The sequence below is a fragment of the Scaptodrosophila lebanonensis genome, unplaced genomic scaffold (assembly GCF_003285725.1).
Source record: "Scaptodrosophila lebanonensis strain 11010-0011.00,11010-0021.00 unplaced genomic scaffold, SlebRS2 tig00000098-arrow-pilon, whole genome shotgun sequence".
NCBI classification, from domain to species: Eukaryota; Metazoa; Arthropoda; class Insecta; order Diptera; family Drosophilidae; genus Scaptodrosophila; species Scaptodrosophila lebanonensis.
This window is the reverse complement of record NW_022060568.1, coordinates 1,023,061-1,040,588: the sequence shown is the minus strand read 5'-3', so window position 1 is coordinate 1,040,588 and position 17,528 is coordinate 1,023,061. Positions and strand designations below refer to the sequence as shown.

The 17,528-nt window shown below is 41.0% G+C and overlaps 1 protein-coding gene across 1 annotated transcript; it reads left to right on the top strand.

Annotated features, from left to right (window-relative positions):
* The first annotated feature begins 2,286 nt into the window (after positions 1–2,286).
* On the top strand, positions 2,287–16,010 carry LOC115627944 (homeobox protein B-H2-like). Its single transcript, XM_030523837.1, has 4 exons — positions 2,287–2,581; positions 2,618–3,367; positions 13,262–13,514; positions 15,305–16,010. Exons 1-4 carry the CDS (start codon positions 2,287–2,289, stop codon positions 16,008–16,010), a joined length of 2,004 nt encoding a protein of 667 aa, XP_030379697.1.
* Positions 16,011–17,528: the final 1,518 nt, after the last annotated feature.

Genomic DNA, 17,528 nt, shown 5'->3' with positions numbered 1-17,528 from the left:
TTTTCATTTTTAAACTATTTATAAAAATGTATTATCTATTTAAATAGCTGAGCAACGTTTTAATACTTAGAAATGATTTAAAATTTTATATTACTTTCTGGGCATTTTAATTTACTTTTAAATCCAAATGTTTAAAACTCCATGGTTGAATAACGCAATTTCTCAAATAATAATTAGAATCAACATAATGTTGTACTTACAATACCCTTTTCGAGTAAATTCTTAAACAAATTCATTTTTAATTTGTATAACTGTATAAACTATAATTTGTTAACAAGATTTCTTGCTAGAAAACTAAAATAGCCACTCAATGAGGTATGGAATTAATTGATCAATTGACTGTATTGATTAATGCAGGTGGTTAGGTGTAAAATTTGTTTCATTCATGAAAGAGGATTAAGAATTAATAGCATTCAGGTAAAGCAGCAATCAAATGCAATTAAATGTCCTGTAATGGCAAAAATAATGCCATTACGGCGACAAGCAACGAAAATGGCAAGGGGGCGGGAAAATGAAGCGGCAGCGGAAAGCAGCATCCGCTCTAAGCAAAAAATGTTAGCCCTGCGGCCTCAGTCATGATCCTGGTCATCATCAGGCAGCAAATTGACATCGATATGGGGAGCAACAGCGACAGCAACAACAACAAAAGCAGAAGCAGAAGTAAAAATTCGGCAATGGAGTGGCCAACACACCCACACAATTACGCACCACACACACATATATACTTGTATGTATGTAAGTACGTTCATACAGAGTGAGACGGCGGCATCATTTAACTGCTGCCAATTTACTGTTTAAATGCCAAACAAAAAGTGTTAACAAGCGCAAAAATAACAAAAGACACACACACATACAGGCACATATAATCTGTAGCAACAACAACAATAACAGTGACTAACGAAGTCTAAAAGAAGCACACACAGCCTTTTGGGCGTGTGTGCGAGCGAGCGCGCTATATGTGTGTGTATCTTTGGCTCTCTGTGTGCGAGTGTGTGCGTGTGTGTCTGTGAACCAGTTTGCTGGGGCGGAGCTTAGCCCGAGGATGCTAAAGTTGTTGTTGCTGTTGGTACTGATGCTGGACGGGGTTGCAGCATTTTATTACAGACAGCGGCAATATTAGCAATAACAACAATACTTGGGCCAAGATGAAGTTGTTGTTGCTGTTATTGTTGTCATTGTAATTGAGCAAGTTATTATTGTGTCTTTGCTGTTGTTGTTGTTATAAGTCCGACTGATGCTGTTGCCTTACGCATGCGGCGCTTGCCATAAACTTTTATAGCAAAGCAAATGTTACCGTTATGTTAGCGGCCATTGTTTGCGTGCGCAACTCACCACACTCACACACACATGCGCAGCTATGGGAGCTGTCGTTGTTGGTGTTGTTGCTGCTGCCTGCCTGCCTGCCTGCCTGCCTGCCCGTCGTCTGACTGTTTTGATTGAAGACTAATGAATGTCAATTGCAAGCAATTACGACCAATAAATGCAAGCGACAGACAATGAAGCACAGACACACACCTACAGAGATGCGTCGGAAACTCACCACGGTGAGAGATAGCAGCAACAATGCCGTTTGCAAGCTTGCGTGTGAGCGAGCGAGCGAGCGAGCGAGACAACGACAGGTGTTCAGCTACATTTGATATGGATGGCAGCGGCAACAGCAACAGCAACAGCAACGGCGACTGAGGCCGAGACTGAGGACTGGTTTTGTTGTTGTTTCTGATTATTGAGTGTTGTTGGCTGCCGTCGCTGGTCGCTGCTCACTGCTCGCTGGTCGAAACAACAGGCGGCAGACGGCAACGGCAACGGCAACAGCAAGACACGCAGCTGCTTGCTTGCTTGGCCACAGTTTCAGTTTCAGGTTCAGTTTCGGTTGAAAGGCAAAGGCGAGCGGTTGTCTCTCGGCTTTAGCAACAATAGCAACAACAATAACAGCAGTGACGACAACAACATACAATTCAGTTAGTTGTGCTGTGCGCTGTGCCACGCCACATGCAAAGTGGTTGGCAATCATAGGCGGCGGGCCGAAGAACACCACCAACCAAAAAAAAATAAAAACACGTTACAAATTTCCGATTGTCCATTACAAATATTTATTTTTTTATTGTGCAAAACTATTTGTGCCGACGGCAAAAAACAAAAATTGAAATCGTGCGTCGTGTGAGTGTCAAAGTCGTGCATTTCTCTTCCCTGTTGTGACCGCTAATAAATACAACAACAAAAAGAAGAAGAACAACAACAGAAGCGGCAGCAAGTGTCGATAGCAACAACAGCAACATTATCACCCACATGACCACAATGCCACCGGAAATGTCCACAACCACTGCTGCCGTTGCACCTGCACCCACCGTACCGCTCACGCCCGTGTCAGCTGCGGCAGCGGGCGGCGGGGGCGTCGGAGGGGGGATGCCGCGTGACACGAGTGCCGCTCTAACAGCAACAGCAACACGTTCCCGCTTCATGATCACCGACATCTTGGCGGGCAGTGCGGCAGCGGCGGCTGCAGCAGCGGCAGCAGCAGCTATGGCGGCGGCCAGCCGCTCGGCCAGTCCGGAGGCGCATTACGGCGCAGCAGCAGGCGTGCGTGCCTCATCGGTATCGCCGCCAATGGGGCAGCAAGCATCGCACTTGCAACATCAGGCTGCCCTCGCTGCTCACCACCATCAGCAGCAGCAGCAGCAGCAACATCAGCAACAACAGCAGCAGCATCATCATCCGCAGCAGCAGCAGCATCATCAGCAGCATGTAGCCCTGCAACATTATCTCGCACAACAGCAGCACTTGCTGCGTTTCGAGCGTGAGCGCGAACGTGAGCGTGAGCATTATCAGCAGCAGCAACAACAACAACAGCAGCAGCAGCAGCAACAGCCGCGCCACACGCCACCCCCTGCATCGGCAGCTGCTGCTGCCGCCGCCGCTGCCGCGGCAGCTGCTGCGCTTCATCATCACGGAGCTCCACACTTGCCACCGGGTGCCCTTTTGGCGCACTTTCCGCACGCTGCCACGCCGGCTCACTACGCCATGCTGCAGCAGCAGCAGCAACAGCAGCATCAGCAGCCCCCCCACGTGCATCCGCATCCGCATCATTTGCATTTGGAACGCGAGCGTCTGGAGGTGTTGCATCGCCATGCGGCAGCAGCGGCATCCGCCTCGGCGGACTCTCTCGACGATCGCTCGCGTTCACCGTTAGTACTGCAAGCCCTTGGCAATCACCATCATCACCATGCCGCCAACAACAACAACAACAATAGCAATAGTGGCAGCAATGGCAACAACAACAATAACGGTGGATTGCTATTAGGCGGTGCAGGAAGCAGCATCAGCGGAGATCAGGCGAGCACTATCGATGATAGCGACAGCGACGATTGTGGTAAGTCGAGTGATACTCTATTTGTCGATCAAATTTAATGGGAAGATCTCTATGATAATTGGCAGCAATTTTCTTTTAGGAGATTTGAAATTTATTTCTCAGTCAATTAAAGCGATTTATATCTGAATATATTGAAACTCTTTGATAATCTAATAAAGCAAAACACAACTTATTTGCTTGAATGTCCGTGTTAAGTTCACAAAAAATTTTGTTTAAATAGCGCTTTTAATATTTTAGAATGAGGCGTTCATACAGTCGAACAAATTAGCTGTGATGCTGCTGGATAATTTAAGTTGTCCGTTTTTAAAATATTAATTAGCAACAAAAATGAGCAATTTTGAGATAAGTGTGGAAGGAAATCAGAAATATACAAGTATTTGTTGATTAATCGCTTCTGTGACAGCTGTCAAGTGAATTGATTTTATTTGAATTTAAATATGTACAGTTAAACACACTCATTATCTTTAATGTTAGTGTAATGCTCACAAGAAATTTGGAAGCCATACTTGTACGGCATTTAATATTCGAGAACAAGGCGTTCATGCAGTTGCTCTCTGCTGAGCATTAATTAAATAAATGACAAATTACAAAAAATTCAATTAAACACAGCATCGAGTGATAAAAAATATGCTTAGTAGAACAGCACGGGGGAAATTTTGAATCAGGTAACCAATTAGTTAAGTCTAACCAGTTTAGAATGTGGCGTAAATCGAAAGTATAATTAAAAAAGCAGTAAAGCCAATCGAGTAATTAAATGAATTCGTTACTAAATATTTAATAATTCACGTTGCACACTTAAATTATTTCAATTAACGGGATTAATTCATTAAAATGTAAATAAAGTCAGCCAAGCTGATCACATAATTCGGATGCTGTCCATCTATTTCATCAGCGACGCGTTGGCTGAGTTTAACTTTTAATCGAAGCCTCTGGACTAGCAATTCAGCCTCTTCCTGCAGCATAGTGAGGCTCTCGTGACTCGATTTTCTTGCATTTACACATGTTAATTATGCGATTCCTTATCGTTACTTATGTATGTTGTCTGCCGTTCTCTACGGAGAACATAGGCTGGGTATTGTGAGGCTGTTCTTTGCCAGAGAAAATACTTGAGCACATAAGCCAGGCATTGAATTCCACTTAGTTCCATAATGTTGCTCAAATCAAAAGCATAATTTGTGGCTTAATGCGATTCGAGCCTATCTTGGAAAACTTGTTACTTTGTGGCACTTTTGGGTGCAGTTGCTCCCAAATGATAAGATCTGTGTGGATATATCTGAAATAATCAACATAACAGTTAGTGCTGGCACTTAAAGCTTTAAACTGAATAGATTCGTCGCTGCCGCTTTAATGCAGCAACAAAAAAAAAAAAAAAAAACTCCAAGCCAAAATACCAAGAGATAAGACAACTGCCACTTTCACACTAGCAGCTGAACTAGTTTTTGTTTTTGCGAACCAGCTCAAAATACATCCGCAGACAGTGGGGATTATGAAAACTATAAATGATTTAAATTGAGGAATAGAACAAGTTGTAATTGAATTTAACTTTAAAACTTTATTCGTTAAGAGTGGACAATTGTAGAAGCAATGAATTATTGATATTATAGTGGATACGCGATTAAGAAATAAAAAGATGCACTACCTTTCAGATTTCTAATACTCAAACGAGTTAAGGCTGTTGCGCATTTTGAAATGAATGCCACTTGCTTGCTTTCTTCTAATGCTGAACAGAAAGTGAGGGGCAGAGTGGGATCTATAGACTTCAACAATATAGTGTAGCTTAAACTATAAAGTATTTAACTTTAAAGGAAAAAGAGTTCTTGTCTTAAAGGGCTGTAACTGGTTTTAAATCTTGTCCAATGCTGTTGGATAAGAGGCATCATCGAATGGAAGTAAGCAACTATATGGGAACTCTTTTCGGATGGAGGTGAGGGTAATATTCTAACATCTTAAGGGTATTCAGATGAGAATGGGAGTTACTGTTTGATGGGAAGTGTAATTGAAAAGAAGATGACGCTTTAGTTATACAACTTTGAACGAAAGAAAGTGAGTTAAAAATACACTTAAATATGACTCAGCATCTTAAGGCTAACTAGTTCACTAGACTGCAGGGCATATGTGTGTGCTTGTGCATATGAGTGTGTGTGTGTTTGTGTGTGTGTGTGTGTGTGTGTGAGAAAAGTTGTCGCAGGTGCTTAGTAGCTTAGCAGTCGAGGCGCTGACTTGACTCTGCGGACCAAGCTATAGTATTTATCATTATTAATAAATGCAATGCGATGTCGCTTAAGTGCAACATTTTATGCGCCTATCGAGCATGGGAGCGTGTGTGTGTGTGTGTGTGTGTGTGTGTGTGTGTGTTTGCAGTGCTTGTTTGTGTGTGTGACATGGCCATGCAACAAATTTGTGCAAAATTGTCAACAGGCAGTGTCTGTGAAATTAGCCATCAAACTTAACAGCGAGTATACACACACACGCACATACGAGTATGTGTGAGTATATATGTATGTACATATGTACTTATATACTATGTGTAGTGTATGGTTGTGTGTGTTCGTGACAGCCTCGTCAGATAGCAGCGAGCGATAAGCCCGCCCGTCACTCTCAACCCACTACCCTTGAGGCCCGGCCTGGCCCGGCACGAATGTCAGTTATAGCGACCGTCCGTCCGATAGATCGTCCGACTTCTCGACGACTGCTTTTTGCATGCAACAAATTAATTTATTTAATGTTGTTGCTGTTGTTGCTCTTGCGCTTGCTGTTGTTGTTATTTATTATTTGTTATTTGTTAAGTGTTTTTAAACGTTATGCAAATTATGACAAATTACTATTAAATAGTCATAAGCGTGCGTTCGAAATTGATTTCGAGGGAAGAGGAGAGAACACACACATACATTGTGTTTTATGTCTGCAACCTCATCAGCATCAACTATAGCCTCTAATTAGTGCTGTTTATCAATTTAATGGCGCAACAACTGATTATTCGTATTGGTCCATGCTTTCGATGCATTTCTGAACAGGGAAATTGGAATAATGTGTGGGAGAAAATGGATGCGATGCCATGCACGATTTACTTGTATATATGATTGAGGCAGTCATTATTTTTATTAGGTTTGGTATTCTTGTATTTTGTCTCACTTACTCTCACTGTAACTTATTCAACTTTCATAAGAGATTTATGAATATAATTCATAACATATTCTATTCTAACTTTCGAATAGATGTCAATATCTTTGAAGAAATAAAAAACGAAGAAATAATATTTCTAAATACTTGTAATTATAGTTATGACTTAAAGCCCCTCTGAGTCGCATAATTATTCAATTTCAGAGTCTGGCAATCGTACATTGTAGGAATTATAAAAGGGTAAATGGGGGGATTCCTTCCGTACCTCCTGAGGGCTATTATCTAGGACATATAGGGTGAGATCATTCAATAGATACCCGAGTCTGCGCATTCCCAGTTGATGGAACGGTTGCGTATATGTATACTATATAGGAAATGTTTATTTCAAAATCTGGTTTAGTTTGTGGAGCGAATGATTATTGTAAATAACGATATTTAGAAATGTAAAACTTGTCCAAGTCAGTGAATTGCTACCACGAGTCTTCAATTTAAGAGTCCATAGAAAACGTGTTGATTTGTTTAAATATTGGAACTAAATAAGATAGTTAACAATTGATGATTGAGAAGATTGAAGATTTGAGTCGGATCTATATCAATGATATTATATCGAATATCGGCCATCTTTTCGCGCACTTTGTTAGCGCTCCCTTAAATAATAATTCGTAACTCTGATAGAATACAACAATAATCCCATTGGTGACAATTTATTGCCAACATAGCTGGATAATTGTCATATACATTGTATTATATACATATTCTACATGTATAGAATTCTATATAGTAGGTATGCTTTGAATGGATAGAACCGTATATGAAAACGCCACTCATGACCGGCTCTAATACGATAATACTAATAAGATTATAGAACAGCATATCTATTGATTTTAATTTTTTAATAAAGCCCGAAATTGAGGCACGCTCTTAATGAAGAGGAAAAGGGGAATGGTTTGGATTTTCATTTAACTTTTGTTGTTTGTCCATTTCATGCTCAGGTAGCCCCAAAGAAACACATTAACAAATTAAACTATAAAATGAATAGGAGAAATGGGGCAGCTGTGAAGGCACACAAACACACACGCACACACGCACACCCCATTTATATGTATACACACTTGATTTGGTCAGACAGATGGAATGGTGTTGTGATTTAAGACACAAGCCAACAATTAAATGTGTTGGCTACAAACAAAGGCAAGTCACACACACACACACACACACACACACACACACACATGCAGAGTGTATGTTTGTGTGGACATAAATGTTTTGGGTGTCATTGTGTGCAGTCAGTCAGTCAGGCTGGCAAGTTTAGCCCACGCTGCGACGCGACCCAAAGATTATTTTTCTGTAAGCTTCGGTTTTTTTCTTCGTTTATTTATTTTACTTTTTTTGTTTTTTGTTTATGAAACGAAACCAAAACGTTGCTTTTAACGGCTTAATCGCAACAGCGACTGCGAAGCCAAAAACAAGTACAACAAAAAAAAAAATGAAAAAATGAAAAAATTGAAAAGTCGATCTCGATATTCAATTTTTTCTTCAAGTTTATGCTTTTTATTTCGAAGCTATAACTGAACATTTTTGGCCATAGTTCGACACTCGCGTGTCACTTGAGACGCGTGCGAGCGACAGTTGGCCAGGACACAAGGCACAAGAAGGATTGCTGCACTTCACTCCTCCTGCTCGTCCCCTTCTTCTTCTTCTTCTTCATTTTCTCGTGTTGCTTTTGCCTCTTCTCATTGCTCAGCCACTTGCGACGTGCAAAGTCTTGTTTGTTTTTGTTTTTTAACATGAGGCGCGTAGCGCGTTTGAAATTGAGCTCAACGCTCCTTGTCGAGTTGCTTTGGTTGTTGTTGCTGCTGTTGTTGTTGTTGTTGTCGCTGTTGCCTGTCAAATGAACTGTACACTGATGTGCATTGACGTTTGGATCACACTTCTTGCCGGCTGAGTGCGCATTTGTACCAAAAACGAAATATCAAAAGAGCCAAGAATCCAGAACAACAACAAGAAGCACAGGCAGTTGATGGCAGACAGAAAAACAGCAACAACAGTAACTAAAACCTGAGCAAAATTGACAATTTTTTAATTGAAATTGATATTTTTGACTGGAATTTGAAAAATGCGTAGCTTTTGTGGCTTCCATATGAGCGCAATTTAAAAAGAAGTCAAAAATATAAGTTTATGATTTTGTGATTCGGTCGCACGCTGACAATTTCTGAAGAAACGCTTGAAGAAACTACTTGGAGGTTTTTTACAAAATATTTGGAGTTGAAAAGTCTACGCAATAATCGTACAAGATAATCAATATTATATAGATTTTTTTCTATTTTAAAATCAAATCAAATCACTATATATACATATAGTGGAGCAAAATAGAAGGGACGGATCACATTGTAACAATTTATAGAATTTACGAATATGTACAAATAGAACAAGATCTCGAAACTAAATCTGTCTTTCTGCTTGTTCCAATAAGAATTCACTTTGCCTTTTCACTTTTTGTAGCTTCCACGAGCGCACAATTGAGCAAATAACAAATAAGTACTTATGTATATATGATTAACCGTCTCCCAAAACTAAATACTTAGAGGCTTTTTAAAACAAAAGTCAAATCACTTAAAAATTTGAAAGCCTATCAAATCATCAAAATAAAGTTGAAGTGGAGAAAGTTATGCAAACTGTTAATTAATGTCAATATGATATTATAACTAATGCTATATATACATTTAGCGAGTATTCAAAACTAGATTTTCAAAAAGAAACAATTTATTACCAAAATGGCAATAAGCTGTTTTTCACGCAGCTCGTTTTGCATTCCATAAAGCAACAAAGCTTGAAACAAAGCTGTTCATATATTCCTAAAATTATTTATTGGCAAGCCAGGCAGAAACGCTTAAAAGAATATTCAATGAATCTTTTAGAGAAAACTAAGAATTACCATTAGAAAGAATCAAGCCAAGACATACCGGCTCTGTTCAAAATTGTTTGGACTCTAATTTTAAAAAATTTGAATTGCCTGTACTAGAGATTCAACTACTCGTGCGAGATTTCATCTCAATAATAAGTAACAAATTATTACAATTTAAAAAGAATTCATTTAAGGCAGACCTGTCTGCGCAGTTTTCGAAGAAAAATGCCGTTTTACTTGACTTTTTATCCCTTGCATATAAATCTAAATTGTTATAATACTTGTATATGTTTGTTATACCCTTCACTGAAAAGTTCAATCGTAATATTGTTTTTGGGCCGTTATTTTGTGCAACTCAGAAGGGAGAAGGGTAGACATGTTTGGTTATATACCTATATGATACAGATAACGTGTCTAGACCGACTATGATCAAGGGCCTCGAAGACAGAATAATTAAGAACTGCTTTCTAATAAAAGAGGAGCAAGTACGGAAACAGCAGGGTATTCATGGATTCACAGTGGAGGGTATCTAAGTAGATCGTTTAAAAATATTTGTGAAGCACAGAAGTATGTAATAGTTTATTTAAAGAAATACTTATGCTTTGTTATTCCTATTTTCTTTTATTTTTTTTTTTGAGCTGTTGTATGTAATATGATTATGATTGCATATACTCGTATGTATGCTTCATGTGGCACCAACGTTGCTTTTGGAATTTGCTGTCCATTGTTGTTGATAGTGGGCGATAAAACCAACACCAACACCAATAATAATAATAATAGCAACAACAACAATAACAGCTGCAACATGTGGTTGTTGCAAATGCACCAATACAGACGTGCACATGTGTGTGTATGCATGTAATCTACGTGCACTTCCCCAAAGTTGAGTGCGGAAGTTTGCGGCGCAAGTTTGTTGCCTAAGTCTTTCGTTTGTTCGTGCAGAGAAGGAAAGGAAAGGAAAGGAAGCAGCGCAAAAATCATAGCACAATAATTATAAATTATAATGCAGACAGGTAGTTAGGCAGGCAGGCAGCACTAAAACGCGATACCGTTATGCAACCAGTAGTCTCAGCCGCAGTCGCAGTCAGCGTCGCGTTGAGTCGCGTTGAGTCGCGTCGCGTCGCTTCGCTGCTCGATGGGATCGCGGGTGTTGCTGAGCGCACACTAAACGCAAACATTATCAAAATGTTGATAAACGTTTAACAACAAAACAGGCAAGCTAGACAGGCAGGCAGGCAGTCAGGCAGGCAGTCAGGCAGCCAGCTCCATACAGACAATCTAGTGTATGTGTATGTAGGTATACTCTTGTGGGTGAGTGTGAGTGTCGGTTTAATTAAAATGCAAAAAGGCCAATTGTTGTTCATGGTGCTGTTGCTGTTGCTGTTGTTATGCTCGCAATTAAATGCAGATGGCAGCTGGGCTAGGAAGTTAACAGAAAGTTGTAGTTGCATTCGCATATATCGGTGCTGTTGTTGTTGTTGTTTCTCTGTTTCTTTGCCGCTGCTTTTAGTCTATGTCTATATGCATGCATATACATTCTTGTATATGTGCAAGTGTGTCTGTATGTTTCTGGGCTGCGGTTGCACACTTAAGCATGTTTAATACAATTTAGCCACGAGCACTTAATTACAAATGCGCGCTACGACGTCGCCTGCGATGGCGGAGGCAGCAACAACACCAACACCAACAACAACAACAAAAAGAACACCTATGGCAGACGTTGCGCGCATTTTTGCGGAAATGTTTTGTGAGCGCTTGCTTTTGGCCACTTGGCTGTTGCTGTCTGCTTGGCAAAGTGTAAATAACTTTATAAACACAAGTATGTGTGCTTGTGTGGCTTGCTTTGTGTGTGTGTGTGTGTGTGTGTGTGTGTGAACAGTTAGCAATGACTGCAGAGGGAAATGACACGGCACAGTGGCTTGCTTTAGGCATTGATTGAGGAGAGAGTACTCGAAAAAATCGCTAGCTATGAGCACAAAATATACAAGTATTATAATCCTATAAAATAGAGGAACAATTTTCTTTCATTGTTAGAATCAGAGCGCAATCAATATAATATTCAACAGACGATGTACAAAGTGAGCAATCAGTTAAGCTTTTCCATTCTGCTGTTTATGGCACACTTGAGAGCCTTTTTAAAATTATGTATATATTTATATATATGTATATATATATAGTGTGCATGCAGTTTTTAGTTTTTGAATTGGCATTGGCTATTCAGTGGACATTTAGTTGCGCCAAGAAAAAATATGACATTTGAACAAATAATAAGCAACAACTCCTATCAACAAAAAAAAAAAAAAAAAAAAAAAAAAAAAAAAAAAAACAAATATAAGCAACACCCCTAATTTGGGAAGCCCTATTGACGAACAACACCTTCCTATCCTAGTCAAGAACAGTTTATAACAAAACAAATGAACAATTTTGTTCCAAATTATTAAACGGCCTTCATAATTCCATTCAACAATTGGCACAAAGTGCTTTAATTTGTTGAGCAACCAAAATATATTTTTATTGAACTGAAATTTAACTGAATATTTAATAAAAATCTACTTTAACAAAGTTGATAGAACTCGGTCCAAACATTGCTTACTAGTCTAGAATTTAAATAAAAAGAGAACTATCTGCACTCTTGTGAACATTACACAGACTCTCCTAAGCATGTTTGTGGGAATATTATATAGTTGATATATGCATGTGAGTTGACTGAATACCTTTCACTACTTGTATATCTTTCCATTTCATGAACACTTTGGCAATATCAGATATTCGCATTCTTTATTCTGTTTCTCGCCTTCGAAATGCAAATATTATGCAAACGTTTCTCCAATTGAATGGCTTATAAAGCACTGAGAGTATTAAGATTGTGGTGCTGGCTGTTGTGCAGTTGTTATTGGTGTTGTTGCTGTTGTTGTAATTTGTGCTCATAAACTGTTTAATTGCAAATTAGCAATGGCATGTCGGATCGGTGTGGAGCGATTCGGTCGCATTGTTGAGCGCCCCGCTACAAAGTTGCGCATTTAACTGCTGCCTCGTCAATGGTGCTGTTGATGTTAGTTTCGGAGCAAGTGGTAGCAGTTATTATTGTTGTTGTTGTTGCTGCTGCTGCTGCTGTAGCTGCTGCTGTAGCTGCCGGTCTTGTTGCATGTTGGCATACCATAAAACTAAAAAGCGCGTAAATGTTGCAGAAAATTGTAAAAATATGAGTGGCAAAATGCTCAGAGACCCGCAGCCAGTTCAAACAGCTGCCATAAAAGCAATGATGATGAGGGACAAAGCGGAAGGCGGAGATCGAGTAGGGGTAGAAGTTAATAATAAATAGGCGGATAGACTAGGCCTACATGTGAATGCAATAAATAAGAACAAAACCAAGAAACAAAGGCACTTTAAAATCATTATAAGAACATATATTCTTACTTGTAGTTTAAAAATTATCCAGCATTAAATGAATTTAAAATGCAATTTTATCTTACCTTTGATTAAGGTACATACTTATGTTGTTAAAGGGAATCAAAAAAGACTCTTCAATGACAATATAAGTAATAGTACTAACAGATAGGTTTCGATGGCATATATCGATCGGTTTATAAAACAATTTGGGTATATATAGCGTATAAAAAAGACAAGTCGGAACGTCAAGTATTGAGTTCTGATGCCAAAAGGAACATATTTATAAAAGTAAGGAATAAGTTTTAGAACGAATTTGGAAAGAAATCAGAATAATCACGTGATTGGAAAGTACTTCAAGAAATATTCAGTGTTATGAACAGTTGTTTTTATACATAAAGAGATAAAGATTTTTATGGTACTTGTAGAAAACAAAAAACTATATTCCTGTCATTCTTCCAATTATTTCGTTTCCTCTATAGGTGCCAAAGACGATGACGGCGATGATAGTCTGAAGAATGGCAGCGGCTCGGGCGCCAATGGTGACTCACATCTGAGTCTCAGTCTGAGCAAGAAGCAGCGGAAAGCGCGGACAGCCTTCACAGATCATCAGCTACAGACGCTGGAGAAGTCCTTCGAGCGACAGAAATATCTGAGCGTGCAGGACCGCATGGAGCTGGCCAATAAGCTGGAGCTGAGCGATTGCCAGGTGAAGACCTGGTACCAGAATCGTAGGTGAGTCGAGGGGCCGGCCTCTTTGGCAATGGCAATGGCAATGGAATCTTTGTTTTGGTTTTGCCGCGCTAATCAGCGCGTTTTATGGTCCAACGCCCATTTCTTTGCGCACTTTCGATAAAAATGATTTTAATGTTTTGCCGACTGCGAGTCACGATTCCAGATTTGAGGATTCGCAGCCGTCAAGTGAGTCGTTGACGGTTTATGCATTTTGTTTTTATGCTGATTGCTTAATTTGCTGCATTTTGCGAAACAGTCGTAAAATAGTTGAAACACTCTTGTTGTTGCTGTTGCTGTTGTAGTTATATTTGTTGTCATTACTGTCGCGCTGTTTATTAAATGAGTTGTTTATTTTTTTATTTTGCGCCACTCGACGGCGCTCAACGCGCTTTGATTGCATGCGTGCGCAAGTTTGTTGCTTAAGTCTTTCGTTATACGAGTACAGTGGAAACTATTTAAAGAAACCGCGGCCAATTTCAAAGTGATCGTTTCCTCTATATTATCATTTTTTTTAACGATCAAATAATAGAAATGCGAATGTTTCATGAAAATTACAGTTCCAGAAATATAGAGATAATCTACAAGTATGCATGGAAGTTCTAGGGGACTTACTTTTGAATATGGATATGGAATGAAATATGTTTTTTTTTTAGCTTTTCTCAATTGATGGTTCATTGAAGATCCACAATCAGTCTGTGATGTCGAAGCAACTGCAGTTTACTGGTATTATACAATTTTTGAAAATATATAGTCTAGGGATATTTCAAGTTCCCACATCCACTATTAAGCAAATTGTACTGTATTCCGATAGATATGAGTGTGTGTATGTGTGAGAGAGTATATATACAATTACGATTTTCTAATATTGTGTTTGCTGCGACGCGTCGCTGCTGTTTAAAAATAGCAACAAAAGCCGCAGCTTATTACGTTTAATAGCATTTTATTTTCGTTTTTAATTATTGCTCAATGACTTGTCACAATTCGACGGCAACAGCAGCAGGAATAACAACAACAACAACAACAACGACAACAACAACAACGTAGCATTTTGCCTGTGCCTGGGCCGCAAGATCAATTTTATTTTATTTTTTCGGGCAACCGGATATTGCGCGCCGTGAGAGCCGTTAAACATTTTAAAGAGTTTCACAGCTGCTCACGAGTTGGATGAGTGCGCGAAAAGAAAACAAGCAATGTGCTCTCTCTCTCTCTCTCTTTCTCTCTCTATCTCTTCGTCTATTTCTCCGGCTCTGTGGCAGTGAAACGGCGGCGCCTAGACGTCGTTGGTGTTGGCGCAATTAAAGGATTTGCTAAACTCGAGCAGGCGGGCGGTCGCAGGGACTTGGACTATTTCCTCGTTCGGTTGTTTGCTCATCGGTTGGTCTATCGGTTCCGTCATCGTTGCTAAGCCAATTAGGCGCTGGCGTCGGGGGCGCGGCATGGCCGGGAAGATAAATGACAAAACAATTAAGTGCGAAATATAAACAGCAATAATAGGGCAGCAGTATCGTTGCACACAGAGCAGCGGGAGGGCGGGCGGTTGGTCGGTTGGTCGGTTGTTCGGTTCCTCGGCTAGTCTGTTGCAGTTGCATGATGCAGCAAAATCGAGCAAAAACAAAAAAGGAGAAGTGTATGGAATCCGAGAAAGTGCTTGACATGATTAATAATGCGCAGGACCAGGGCACTGTTTTTATTTCCATTTATTTGAATTTTTTAACATTCGTTGCGGCAGCCTGACTAATCGCATACTCCCTCCATCTTTCTCTTTCCCTTTCTCTCCATTATCTCTGTAGAACCAAATGGAAGCGCCAGACCGCCGTGGGCCTGGAACTGCTCGCCGAGGCTGGCAATTATGCGGCCTTTCAACGTCTTTATGGCGGCGCCTCGCCCTACCTTAGCGCCTGGCCGTACGCAAGCGTCGCCGCTGCCGCCCAAACGCCTCATGGCGCTCCGCCCTCGGCCATTGACATCTATTATCGTCAAGCGGCAGCTGCGGCCGCTCTACAAAAACCAATGCCCGCCTCATATCGCATGTACCCGAGCATGCCGCCCATGGGACTGCCGGGCATGCCGCCGCCACCGCCCGGCGCACCGATGGGCGCCCTGCACAGCGCCAGCTCCTCACTCAGCTCGCTCAGCGGCTACTATGCGGCGGCAGCGGCGGCGGCCACAACAACGCCAACACGCGATCGAGAGCGAGAGCGGGAGCGGGAGCGCGAACGCTCGCCAGCGACCAGCCAAAGCGCCAGTGAGGCCGAGTACGAGCGGAGCAGCAGCAGCAGACAACGCTTGCAGACGCCTAGTCCGCAACTGAATCCGGGCAGTCCGCCGGAACGCGCTATCGCCGTCGCCGCCTCGGAGGAGAATGAAACGCTGGCGGAGGCAAGAAGACCAACGACGCCGCTGGTCGCTGCAGGCAGCAAAACGCCAACGCTCGAGCAGCAGCCTCTGAGCCACGAGGACGACGATGAGGACGAGGAGCTGGCGTTGGATGTGTGAGTAGCGCGCTAAATTGCGCCTGGCTTGGGGCTGGATCTCAGACAGTAAAGTGTCTCACATCAGTTACTTTTTCTCTCACTCTCTACATAAACAAATATATACTATATAAATACATGTACTATACATATATCTACAGTATGCGCCCGATATAGGCAGTTGAGTGTGAGACAAATTAGCAATATCTGTCCAATGTAAAGGTAACTATTTGGGAAGGTCCTATCCAAAGCTACAAACAGACAAACAAGGGACGACTTCGTCTTTTAATGGGGGCCTAGTCCTGAAAGATCCCAGGATATTATTTACTACATTAAATAGGAATTTTAACCTTGGCAGATTTAGGCCTGATTCGCAATTCAAATTTAAATAACTTTTTAAAATTGATTCAACTTGTTGTTTTTTCCGTCGGCGGTGTTCGAACCAGCGATGCGCAATCAAATTTGCCAATCTATAGCCAAAGATATAACACTGCTGGCAAACTGAGTATTCGAACGGCTTAAATCTGGAACAGAGCTTAAAATTCACATTACAAAATCTTAGCTCTTTCCATAGTTAGTGTCGAATTAAAGTCGAAGAAATTTCGACAGACTGCCTATATGGAGCGTGTACTGTATCAATTTTTTTTTTGCATATTTAAAACCTAGAGTTAAAGTTTGTAAATTTGTAAATGTTTTGTATATAAGCGCAGTCGCATGATACAATTTTTTTTCAAAGCCCACGTAACATAATTTTTTTTTTGTATTTTTGTGCCTAGTCTTAAGTCGTCTATTGTGTGCGCGTTGCTCGGCCACTCGATAAGGCAAGTTTTGTGTAATAAAAAGAAACTGAAAAATAAATGAAAATGAGAAAAAAAGATGGAGAACTGCGTGTACTTTTTGTTTGGCATTTTTCTCAGGCCGAAAGAGTGAAAAATGAACTGAATGTTGATTTTAATGCGAGTTGACACAAGGTTGCCCTTTTGCTAGGCAGTCGACCGAACGAACACAGTCAAGGAACTGCTCAACTGAACTCTGAAATTTATCTGCCACTTGGCGCACAACTCCTTGCGTGCCGTTCAAGCGGCCACTCGATCCACTTGGTGGCCACTCGAAAAACTGTTGCATTTTGCCTTGAGGGCTTCCCAGGCTGCTGTTCCTCCTGCTACTGCTACTGCTACAGCTACTGCTACTGCCCTTTAAACTGCTCACTTAGAAATTGTTACCAGGTCGCATTGTGTGTGTGTGTGTGTGTGTGTGTGTGAGTGTGTGTGTGTGCCACAAGCCACTCCAGAGCGTTAAGGATGTGCGACGAGTGGCCCGAAACGTTTCTAATTGACTGGCGGCAGGCAAAGGCAGAGCAACCCCTTTGGTTCGTCTCGGCTCTGGCGCTGTTTGTTTTGCCAGCTATTTTCGATACTATTTGCACTTCTTCTCTCGCTTTTCTCCCTGTCTCTCTTTCTCTCACTCTTCGCTTCCTGCTCGTGACAATTTCATTTTGCATTGCCTGCCACTAGGCGCTGTGGCAATGCTAATGTATTTTAAT

What these genes read in the sequence shown, in the direction of transcription:
- LOC115627944 (XM_030523837.1), top strand. Translation starts at nt 2,287, where the DNA reads ATGACCACAATGCCACCGGAAATGTCCACAACCACTGCTGCCGTTGCA. An exon ending in CGGCGCAGCAGCAGGCGTGC is followed by an intron (nt 2,582 to 2,617) that starts GTGCCTCATCGG and finishes TGGGGCAGCAAG; the next exon opens with CATCGCACTTGCAACATCAG. An exon ending in ACCTGGTACCAGAATCGTAG is followed by an intron (nt 13,515 to 15,304) that starts GTGAGTCGAGGG and finishes TTATCTCTGTAG; the next exon opens with AACCAAATGGAAGCGCCAGA.